Source organism: Piliocolobus tephrosceles, chromosome 9 (genome assembly GCF_002776525.5).
Source record: "Piliocolobus tephrosceles isolate RC106 chromosome 9, ASM277652v3, whole genome shotgun sequence".
Taxonomy (NCBI): domain Eukaryota; kingdom Metazoa; phylum Chordata; class Mammalia; order Primates; family Cercopithecidae; genus Piliocolobus; species Piliocolobus tephrosceles.
In genome coordinates this window covers 56,092,571-56,105,030 of record NC_045442.1, presented here as the reverse complement: position 1 = coordinate 56,105,030, position 12,460 = coordinate 56,092,571, and the positions used below count along the sequence as shown (strand labels likewise).

The 12,460-nt window shown below is 37.8% G+C and overlaps 1 protein-coding gene across 2 annotated transcripts in view; it reads left to right on the top strand.

The window, feature by feature from the left end:
* The window catches only part of ANK3 (ankyrin 3), a 713,837-nt gene that overhangs the window by 635,259 nt on the left and 66,118 nt on the right, over positions 1-12,460 (top strand). For both annotated transcript variants that reach the window (XM_026454835.2, XM_023185582.3), the window contains one exon: positions 253-407. In XM_026454835.2, coding sequence (XP_026310620.1) covers positions 253-407 — 155 coding nt within the window. The remainder of the gene's footprint in view (positions 1-252; positions 408-12,460) is intronic.

Below are 12,460 nucleotides of genomic sequence, written 5' to 3'. Positions count from 1 at the left end.
TTCTCCTGTTAAATCCTATGCCTAACATATGGTAGTCCTCCAAGAACTGTTTGTGAGTGAATGAATGATGGCATGTTATCAGGCTTCGAAAATATTCTTTAATTAGCAAATGATTCTGCAGCTTTGAAATCATTCCCAACCTTAGTGGCACCTCTGATTTTCAAATGAATACTGTTAATGAAACATTTTTTTAAGTACGATACTGTAAATATATTTAATTTGATACCAAAATAATGTGGATTTTTTTTCCAGCCCTGTCATAGTGGAAATCCCTCACTTTGGGTCCATGAGAGGAAAAGAGAGAGAACTCATTGTTCTTCGAAGTGAAAATGGTGAAACTTGGAAGGAGCATCAGTTTGACAGCAAAAATGAAGATTTAACTGAGTTACTTAATGGCATGGATGAAGGTAATAATGATGGCTCCTTGGTTCCTTAAATGTCTGCAGGAAGAAATTAAAGGAATGACTAGATTACGTAAAACAGGACTTGAATTTCACACATTTGTATTTTAAGGTAGGACCCAAGTTCTTCAGCTTTTTTTTTTTTTTTTTTGGACAGAGTCTCGCTCTGTCGCCCAGGCCGGAGTTCAGTGGCGCAATCTCGGCTCACTGCAGGCTCTGCCTCCCGGGTTCACGCCATTCTCCTGCCTCGGCCTCCTGAGTAGCTGGGACTACAGGCGCCCGCCACCACGCCCCGCTGAGTTTTTGTATTTTTAGTAGAGGCGAGGTTTCACCATATTAGCCAGGATGGTCTCCATCTCTTGACCTCGTGATCTGCCCGCCTCTGCCTCCCAAAGTGCTGGGATTACAAGCGTGAGCCACCACACCTGGCCAAGTTTTTCAGCTTTTATTGCTGTTTTCTGTATCATAAGGCATGAAGTTCCATTTAATCTAACAAACTTTATTCTCCATAATATAGAAGTGTAAGTATTTTGATGATTCCATCTTTAATCACATACATCAATCCTTCCAACACCAAAGAAAGTTTTCTAAGTCAAAAATGGGCAAAAAGAGGGTGAAATAATAATGGAAGGTATGCAAGGCATGCTGAGCATTTTGAAGAAAATATGTTCACATTTTCTTTTTGGAATTATTTCTGGACTCTTTCAGCTTTTTCAAGTTTCTCCCAGATAATTTTAGTATCCTTCATAAATTTTTAATTTCTTTTGGGCCGTAATTAGTTTCTAAAAAATGTTTCAGGGTAATTATTAGAGTTTGTGGTGTTTCAGTGTCTTATTCTTTGACTTAGTAAGACTGGTATGTCTGAGCATGTCACTTTTTCATACACAACTTCTTCAGGCTGTCTGACCCTAAGAACCAGAGCAGTTTTTCTTAGTAGACATTGGGAATAGTCTGGTTTTGAGAATAGGTGTTTGATGCAGAGTTTTCCTTTAAAAATGTAAAAAAAAAAAAATTAGAGAACAGGCTCACCATAAAGTCTGATGCTGAAAGAAAAATCTCAGAGCTAATTCTTCCTTTATACTCACTTCCTAATCACTCCAAATTAGGAATTATTTAAATAACAGCTTTATTAGAGATATAATTCGTATTCCATAAAATCCACTCTTTTTTAATTCACTGATTTTTGGAATGCACTCAGCATAGTCTCCAGTCGGTTTCAATGTGTGAACAAAGGAGCGAGATGAACTGTAGGGTACTTGAGGAATAACCTTGTGCAAATTTCTTGATCTCTGAGCCTCTGATTCTTCTGCAAAATGGAGATTACCTTCCTAACTTCCTGCGGTTATTGTTGAGAATAAATAGAATAATTAGGTGAGGCACATATGAAATACAGTTCTTGTTATGTAGTAAGCCCTTGATAATTATGAGTTATTATCACCATGATATTTATTCTATAGAAAAAATTGTCATGCCAAAGGTTTAGTATAAGACACAATTACCACCAACCATGAATTTAAAGATGTCTTTACAGCAAGGTAGAGGGAAAATAGTAATTGTTGAATGTCTAGCATTCATGAGGCACTGATAAATACCTTCATATGTGAAAATTTAAAAAGAAAGGATAGCACTGCAAATCAGGTGCTTTTAATTACACCTTACTTATAAGGAAATTGAAGTTCAGAGATGTCAAGTAACATACCTAAGGTTATCCCACTGAGTAGTAAGGCTGGGGTCCAAATCTAGGTCTACTTCTTTTCTTTATTTTATTTTATTTTTTTTTTTTTGAGATGGAGTCTCCCTCTGTCACCCAGGCTGGAGTGCAGTGGCACAATCTCGGCTCACTGCAGCCTCCGCCTCCTGGGTTCAAGCAGTTCTCCTGACTCAGCCTAAACTAAGGCTCAGAAAGATTGAGTACTAAACTCAAACCTACACATGTAGGCTTGTTACACAGGTAAACTCATGTTGCCAGTGTTTATTATACAGATCATTCTTTCACCCAAGTTCTAGGCCTAGTACCTACTAGTTATTTGTTGTGATCCTCTCACTCCTCCCACCCTCTACCTTCAAGTAGGCCCCAGTGTCTGTTGTTCCCCTTTGTGTCCACAAGTTCTCATTTAGCTCCCACCTGTAAGTGAGAATATGCAGTATTTGGTTTTCTGTTCCTGCATTAGTTTGCTAAGGATAATGGTCTCCAGCTCCATCCATGTTCCTGCAGAAGACAGGATCTCATTCTTTTTTATGGCTGCATAGTATTCCAAGGTATGAAGAAACGACAATAAAAATCTTCTGTCTTGGATTCTATGAGCTATTTTGGAAAAACTAGATAGCATTTCTTTGCCACATTTTTTAAGACCAGATAAACTCTGGTTCCATTTTAGACAATTCAGATGAAATGCAAATAGTTCCAGGCTTAAAGAATCAAGCACTGGAGGCCACTAGAGCAAAAATGAGGATGGAATTTTCAAGGCCCAGGTTTTCTTCATGTATTAAACTTAATAGTAATGAAGGAACCATTACACACATTTTATAACTGAAGCTCAGTTAATCAAATTGTATGCCAAACTCGAGCCCTTCTTGCCACTCTTTTCATATCCCCAACCACACTTCATTCTTGTCAGAACTTTCCTCTCTTCAAAAACAGACCGGCAACAATAAAACCCAAATCTGTCCTTTTAAAAAGACAACTTATCTTTTTCCTTGAAGGTGCAACTCTTCAAAGTTCTAGTTCACAGAGAAGCATAAGCATAGTTTAAGAGGTTTCATCTTTTTTATGTTCTTTTATCCTCTCTACTCCGTTCCTCTCCCATTTTGCTACTGAATAACTGTTAATTAACAAGATAAAAATACTTCCTGAATGAAAGCAGTGACCAGATCACTCAAGGTTTCCTTAAAAAAGAGAAATAGTCCGGGCACGGTTGTTCAAGCCTATAATCCCAGCACTTAGGGAGGCCGAGGCAAGTGGATCACGAAGTCAAGAGATTGAGACCATCTTGGCCAACATGGTGAAACCCCATCTCTACTAAAAATACAAAAATTAGCTGAGTGTGGTGGTGTGTGCCTGTAGTCCCAGCTACTCGGGAGGCTGAGGCAAGAGAATCACTTGAACCCGGGAGGCGGAGGTTGCAGTGAGCCAAGATCATGCCACTGCACTCCAGCCTGGCAACAGCAAGACTCTGTCTCAGAAAAAAAAAGAGAAATAAATTGTCCTACCATTATTTAATATAACATACTAATTTCATAACAATTAAGCTTTATCTGTCATCTGTCATCTGTGGCAAGTGACCCTTGATAATGCCTGTCTTGTTATAAATGTCTATTTTTGTCAACCCCCTTCTCCATAGATGAATTCTATGTGCTACTTTATAACCAATCTATATGCTACTTTTATAACCAGTTCTGTTGTAGGTTCTTCTTTGAAAATCTTAAAACTCAAGTATTTAAAAATCATCTTAGCAAATATTCTGATCACTGATTTTTATTAACACAATTGTAAAGATCGGTTTATGTACCTAGAGTGGGTTAAAATGTTTGAAGCCTTTCCATGTACGTAATCAAATTTAGCTGTTAGAATAACTCCTGGGAAGGATAATTTGCCCCATGTAATGTGGTGGTTGGGATCATGATTTATGGAAGTTACACAGACTAGACTTCTCATCTTGGCTCCACCACTTATTCGTTCTGTGACCGTAACCAAGCACTCAGTCTCTGAGCCTTGGTTTAAATGTGTAAAGGGAAGATGTCTAATAGTGAACGAATAGGGAATAGATGAGCTAATATATGTAAAGTTCCTAGCGTGATGTCTGATATATGAGAATCAATCGGTGTTTAGTCATAGTCACAGCTGCCATGTAAGAGTTGTGCAGGAGAGCAAATGGGGTCTGAAATCCTGCCCTTTTCACTTGTCAAGCCATCTGCCCTGACACTGGCCTGTAAGACATAGGGGTACTTTTTTTCTAATTTGCTCAAAGCTGCTATCTAGTTGCCAAGCTGTGTACCTACAAGGTCGTGTACACCCCAAGTGGGCACCCTTTTCCAAATCGTACAAAGACACCACATCAGCTAGTGAAAGCCCTGGTCATGGTTGATTATGGTGACACACACTCAACATCACCACCACCCAGCTGGGAAACAGTAAATAGATTTAGTCTTCCAAAACCTGGACTTCTGTCTCCACACCTAGTTGTCTCTCTGCACTGCTCCTTTGCCTCTGTATGCTCTCAAATGAGTGATGCCTGTGAAAGTGCTTTGTGTAGAACAAAAGAGCCACATATATGTCAGCTAGTATTTGAATTTTCCATTACTAATGAAGGCATCTCTTAGTTTCTTTGTATGACACAAAAAAAAAACATGGTGTACATTCAGGAAAAACAGTAGCTGCAAAATAAGGGGCAATTAAAAGTTACTCCTTATCGCCAGCAAGCCCAGGGACTAAAACATCAGTGGTTTTGCTAATGAAGTAGGTGTGTTAGCAAAGATCTATTGAAGAGGCTAGAATCACACAAAGGACAGTTGGTCTGGGTGTGAAGAACCTGCCATCACCACTAAGGTATCGTGCCACAGGAACAACTTTTCACTTTGGCAGCAGATATAGATCTTGTTCTAGTCTTTGTCAATTTTTGTTTTCTCAGCAGAGAGAAAGATGCTGCTAACAGAAAACAAACATTCATTCCCCCCACCAAATTATAATGCACCGAACTGAATTCACTTTTTAAGTTTAATGAAAACTTTAATTAAACTCACAAAGTTGAAGTAAACATGTTCAAAATTACACCTCCAAAGTCAGACCCCAAAGGTCTGACTTTGTAGTTTACAGTTATCTTGGATCTGGGAGCATTTTCTGGTAGAAGTCCTTCCTCCTGTAGAGGTCCTTAATTTATAAATCAAAAGCTCCAGAAATGTTCTAGTCCTGCCCTATCCCATACAGTAGCCACTAGCTCCATGGAGCAACAGAGCACTTGAAATAAAGCTAGTACAAATGGAAATATGCTGCAAATGTAAAATACAACAGATACATGAAGATGAGTACCCTTCTCCAAATACATATCTCATTATTAATTTTTACATTGGTTACACATTGAAATGGTAATATTTTGGGTATATTAATCTAAATAAAACGTGCCTAAAATCCTAGTGACTCTGGAGGCTGAGGTGGGAGGATTGCTTGAGGCCAAGATTTCAGGAACTCAGCCTGGGCAACATAGACTTCATCTCTAAAAAAGAAATAAAAAATTAATTTCACCTGTTTATTTTTATTTTTTAGTGTGGCTATAGGAAATTTAAAATTACATACCCAGTTTACATTATATTTTTACTGGACGGTGCCTGTCTGGACAGTGTGTATGCTTTGTTTTACATATCTATTTTGTTTTAACATAAAAATTGTTGCTACCTAGGTATTACACAGAAGGCTTTGAGTATGTGTGAATTATGCCATTATTTAAAAATCCCAATCACTATCTTGGAACAAAATGTTGCTGAAGTTCCCCCAGACAATTTTACAATGCTAGGAACATATTTTCTTGTCATTGCTGAACTTTCCAATGAGAGCAAATGAAGTTTTTAAGATAATACATTTTAGATTGAATAATTACACTATTTTCTTGTAAACAGAAACGGGAAAGGGAAATTGATACTTGCTAAGTAACAGAAAATAAATTTTGTAAATTTACCATCTGACTACATAAACAATATCTTAGAAACAGACTTCTCAGAAGTTGCCACTTGGGTTCATTTCAATATAATTTAATTGTTTTTGCTATGAGACCAATAGTAATCTTAAAATGTCAAGTCATTGTAGAAGCAGTTGAGCACTGATGTGGCTTTATGTTGTGCACAGCACCCTCTGCTGGAGAAATCTAGTAACAGTTTTGAAAAATTCCAAAGGAGAGAATAAAAATGGAATTCAACCAAATCAGGATTGTGGCTGGGGTGCAAAAAAAAAAAAAAAAACCATAGCAAAATACTGACTTTCAGCCTATTGCCATAAACTGACATTTTAAATCAATTGAATGGTGTCCATCATGTAAAGGAAAGGAAACTGTACGAGAACAGTCCACCAAACTAGTATAGAAGTAAAAATTCTAGTTTAGAAATGAAAATTAGACCAAAGCAAATGAGCATTAATAAGGGCAAGTTTTTAATGCATTTGTATATATGGATTTGCCAGAAATTACCTGTCTTTATGAAACATTAGTGGATCAAAATAATGACATCAGCCATCCTGCCCCCCACCCCCCATATCAGGCACAATAGAGCTTTTAGCCCTCTGAGGGCAGTGAAGCAGGTCCAAGAGGTTGGACATGAGCCTCTGCTACCTTTAGTGTTGATGTGAACAGAGAGACCAATGTGCCAGAAACTGCAGGTCTAAGCTTCTAGAGTTTAGTGTGTTCTGTATTCGCTGCTCATGCGAGGTTATTGATTCATGGTGTTTAAGACATTATTTATGATCCTGGATTTTGAAGATAGAATCATATTAATTGATTTTCCCCTTAGATGTAACAGTAATGGCTTAAACAATGGGGTGAAAAAAGTGACATATGGGGACTAATTGCCTGAAACCATGTTTTTATTTGCACAAATGGAAAAGTAAGCAAATGTAAGTCTCTTAATCTGCAGTCATGAAAGAAAACCTTAGAAGATTATTCCAATGTGGCCAGACATCCCCTACTTCTCTTCCTCCAGGAAGCCCTCCCTAAACCCCAGACTCAGATCAAACTGGTAAATACACCCACAGCACCATAACTGCAACTTTGAGCTTTGATATCTTCTTTGGTGCACTGCAAAAGTCCAAGAGGGCAGAGACCAGCTCTGACTTGTTGACAGCCATTATGTCCAATGCATATAACAACTCTTGATACAGAGTTGTCACTTCCTCATAGTCTGTTGAATGAATGAGAAATAATGACTTGTGTCAGGCATATGCCCCCCTGTTGGTGACACTTCTTCTCAATAATCCAGTGACCCATACTGGATACAGAGAGATAAAGTTTCTGGAAGAGGAGAGGCTACACCAAATGGGGAGAGGAAGTCTGGGGCCTGGGGAAGGCTCTGGGGTAGGTTACAGTTATTCTACACACAGAGTACCAAGTAATCTTAAACGTCAACACTGAAGGTAGTGTTCAAAAAATAGTCACATTTCTCCCTGATTTTTAAAGTAATATAAGCACATAATGATTAAAAATTAATCTTCTAAAAATAGCTTTAAAAATATATGATTGTCAGAAATTATATTAATAGACTGCTAAAACTGGAGGGAAAAACGAGCAGGTATATCACTGTTTCCAGATATTCTGCATCATCAGCACTTATTACAATGTGCAAATCTAAACAACAAAGAGGGTCTCTACCCTGAATAAAGATGTGAAATAATGCTGACCCAAATAGATATAAAGCAGATGACAGAATTGAATAAGAATATGAGTTCAACACTAAAATTATAAAAGGTGGATGGCGCCTTTCGTATCATCTTTGCCATGCCCCATGAATTTATAATTATTTTAAAATAAACATTTTTTAAAAAATTGAAAAGATCTGTATGACGTTTACTTCAAGGAAGAAGGATCAAGTTATATCATTTGAGGATTTTTCCCTATAACATCTTAGGTGAGCTTATTATGAAAGTTGCATATTTTGGTGGAGCTGAACTTTAATTCCAAAGGGATAAATGCCTGTAGTTTTCTAAAGTAGTTCAGTGAATATATTGCAAATGCTATGTTGTCTACCTATTCTACAACTAGAGTTGAATATTATAGATTTCTTTTTTATTTTCTTCATTTCTCCCAGCTTATTTGATATTCAATTTTCAGTAATTGGTGATTTTTTTTAATGGAATGAAATGGAAATGAGAGCAATTCAGATTTATACTTTGTAGAGAATTATTTTAAAAATCTAAATTGTGCATTCCCTTAGATCTGCTACAGACTGGCTCTCTGGCTGCTCTCAAAAGCTGTGTGATCTTGAAAAGAATATATACTTTTCTAAGTTGTCATATGAACAGAATTGTGCTGGGTGGTTTTCTATCATTTATTTTCATATCCATCCCAGAGGAAGCTTCTCATCCTAATCACATAGATGAGGAACATATAGCTCAGAAAAGTTCAGGCCCCTGCCTAAGGTCCAGGTGCACTGACTACAGAGCTAGATTTCAACCCTGTGCACCTGTCTACAGTGACTTTCCACAGATGCTATAACTTGCTTTTTGAAATCTAACATTCTAAAAATCCTTTATTTTTTCACCTCTCAATATCAAACACCCCATTCTTAGAGGAACTGAGCAAAGCATGCACCTGACTAGAAATTAACTTTGATACAGAAATCGTCCTTTGGGAAACCTTGAGGCCATTTGTATTCCTTCCATGGACTATTCACACCCCAACCTGACCAGGTCACAAATAGCCTTTGAAATCTAATTTTGAGTGAGACAAAAACTAATCAAGATGGTCATTTGAAAGCATTAAGAGTAACCCATTTAGTCAGAACATGATTTCAGTCATGTTATTTATGCTTCATTGTATTATGGTCTCCATGACCATTTATATTTACAAAGCATTTTATGATTCTTATTGTTTGTAACAAAACCTCAGTCACAGAGAATGCTGTCCCACCTTTTATAAATAAACCGAGTTACAAGGTGCTTAAGAAATGTATCATTTATCTATGAGGCAAGAAGGCTATAGAACATTAGTGGCTCTGTAATCAGGCCTGCTGCTTAGATGGATCAATGAGAAGTCAGGTCACCTTTTCCACCAAGGCACTTGCAAATCTATTCATTAGTCATCCATTTATCAACCACCACTCATGTGTCAGGCAGTCTGCAAAGACACTGTTAAAGAGTGGTTGAAGTCCATGTCTGTGTGACTTCATCTCTTCCCAACGCCCCTTTCCTAGACCTAGGTTCTAAGCTCTAAAACCGATGAGCTAAATCCATCTGGGCACGTCACTTAACCTTAACTCTGAACTTCAGACACCTATTTTACCAAAATGCTGTGTGGGCCAAATGATAATTGACCTGACACAAAATAGACCTTCAGTAAGTGTAAAGTTCAATCTTCCTCCTGGCCAAAACTGCCTGTTTCAGAACTCACTTCTCTTTTCCCTTTAATCCTCTTTTTGTATGTTAGTAAGTATTTTAAAAAGAGAGAGGAGAGAGGAATTTCAAGGTCTTTTCATAGTCTATGGCATTATGAATCACCCTGAAAGGTAAGAAGCTCTTATGTTTATGTTCTATTGTTTACTTTACAGCAACTTATGCCATTTTCTCCCTTAATTCAGTAGCTATGGAGTTACTTAGAATATCCTTTTAAAAAACAAAACCACATAAAGGTAATGAATATTTTTGCCAATAAGCTTCTCTTCTCATATTAAACCATTCTTATTTTTTATAGGGTCCTGTTGTCATGTTTTTAACAATTTGGGTTCTGAATTTTTAAGACAGAGTACAGGATGGGAGCCTACCAAGACATTACTTTTTAAAATGTGTCAAAAAGTCACTTGGACAGAGTGTGAAAACAGATTTGCAGGTTTCACCCTGTGTCTGCCTAATCAGGAGGCCAGCAATCTGTGATACTAACATGTACGGTTGTTTCTTACGAACTGGCCAGGTTGGAGAACATCGCATTAGAAGCTAGGAACTCTGCAGATATGAATGTGATAGAGGCATTGCATTTGTGCCGCAGATTATTTTGTTGAGCTTTTCTCTGTGATGTATAGGATGAGACAAAACAAAAGATTCTTGGTAATATATTGCTGCTTCTTTGACCTAATTAGTAAGGACCATTTTTAAAATCTAAACACATATAAGTTCAGTCCCAGAAAGAATATTGGCACTGTTAATTTTTACATTATCAGGTTTTATTACTATTTGTCTGGAAATCTGACTTCTCTGATACACTTTTATCTTATTTTATTTCTTTATTTATTTTTGAGGCGGAGTCTCGCTCTATCGCCCAGGCTGGAGTGCAATGGCGTGATCTTGGCTCACTGTGACCTCCACCTCCCAAGTTCTAGTGATTCTCCTGCCTCAGCCCCGCGATAGCTGGGATTACAGGCACCCGTCGACACACCTGGCTAATTTTTGTATTTTTAGTAGAGACAGGGTTTCACCATGTTGCCCACATGGTCTGGTCTTGAACTCCTGATCTCAGGTGATCCACCCACCCCGGCCTCCCAAAATGCTGGGATTACAGGCATGAGCCACTGCGCCTGGCCTCTGATATACTTTTAAAATATGTAATACAAAACTTCCAGAAGGAGTTTTATATTCTCATGAAAGTTAAACTCATTTTGTGTAAATGTTCATTAAGTAAACAATAATTTGAGTTATAAACACATGGACATAATAGATTTCACTGTGGATTAAAAAGTAGGAAGATTAGAACCACTTTTTCACATGCATTTTTTTTTTTTTTAAATAAAAATAAAACTAGGCCAGGCACAGTGGCTCACACCTGTAATCCAAATACTTTGAGAGGTTGAGGCAGAGGATTGCTTGAGGCCGGGAGTTCAAGACCAGCCTGGGCAATATAGCAAGGGCCACTCTCTACAAAAGAAGTTTAGAAATTAGCAGGGCATGGTGATGTACATCTGTAGCGTCAGCTACTCAGGAGACTGAAGTGGGAGGATTGCTTGAGCCCAGGAGTTCAAGGCTGGAGTGAGCTATGATCATACCACTGCATTCCAGCCAGAGTGACAAAGTGAAACCTCATACTTAGTAAAATAAAATAATAAATTAAAAGAACAATCACCAGTCTCTACAACTACGTATATTTTATAGCAAGACTTAAAGAACTATACAGTTGTTTGATATGAAGAGTGTCTGAGTCTTATTGATTCCTAGTTGATTTCTTCAGTGGACGCTCCTTTAGCACCTGCTGTGTGCCGGGTCTCAATATCAAACATCATTTAGTTTAATATAGTTTAACTATGGCTACTTCACTTTTTATGAAAAGAACACCTAATTTTTAAAACACACTAATAATTTTATTAGACTCAGAAGCCTTAGGGGAAGGTACTAATGATGCCGAGCAATGCGGCCACAGTCAGGGCGTGAGAGTTAGCTGAGTGTGGAGGGCCCTTGCCTCCTTCCCCCTTGGAGCCTCCTTCCAGCAGTCTGGGGATTTAGTTCTCTATTTTCCAGCACTGATATTTTGTTTTGTATTTCACCTTCCTTTTTTAAAAGCAAGAAACAGGGGGAAAATGTGTTTAAGTTGAATGTATTAACACATTAAAATGTTATCTAGTGTTTTATTTACATATAATATTTATTAATGCTAATCCTATTAATGGTCATGTAATTTTCAGATCCTAAGGATTATGTAGTGACATTACTGACAGCTTTACCTCCTCCTCTTGCCTTCTCACGCTTACCTACTATCTACGTCATTTATTTTTTTAACTTATGCAATATCCTAGAATTTCATAGCCTAGCCGTCAACTGCAGCCCTTTAGGAGATTTTGCCTTTCTTTACAAAACAATATTTAAGTAATACTTTTTGTATATTTTTGTAGTTTTCTTGGCCTTTATTCTCAGGGAAAAAAAAAACTTATAAATATTTTAAGCACACAAACAGGATGAAACCTGGTTATAAGAAACCAGAGAGGGCTGGGTGTGGTGGCTCATGCCTGTAATCCCAGCACTTTGGGAAGCCAAGGCGGGCACATCACTTGAGCTCAGGAGTTCAATACCACCTTGGCCAACATTGTGAAACCCCATCTCTACTAAAAATACAAAAATTAGCTGGGAATGGTAGCACACGGCTGTAATCCCAGCTACTTGGGAGGCTGAGACATGAGAACTGCTTGAACCCGGGAGGTGGAAATTGTAGTGTGCAGAGATCATGCCATGGCACTCTATCCTAAGCGACAGAGTGACTAAGACCCTGTCTCAAAAAAAAAAAAAAAAATAGAATACTGTTTCTCCATTTCATCATGTAGACACCTGGAAATCTGAGTGTTGAAGAAGGCAGTGTATGTGATTCTATTTAAGGAATAGTACATGGAGATGCTAAATGTCCCCCTTGCCTACAGCAGTGCCTGAAATTCCCACATTAGTTGTGTCTTTG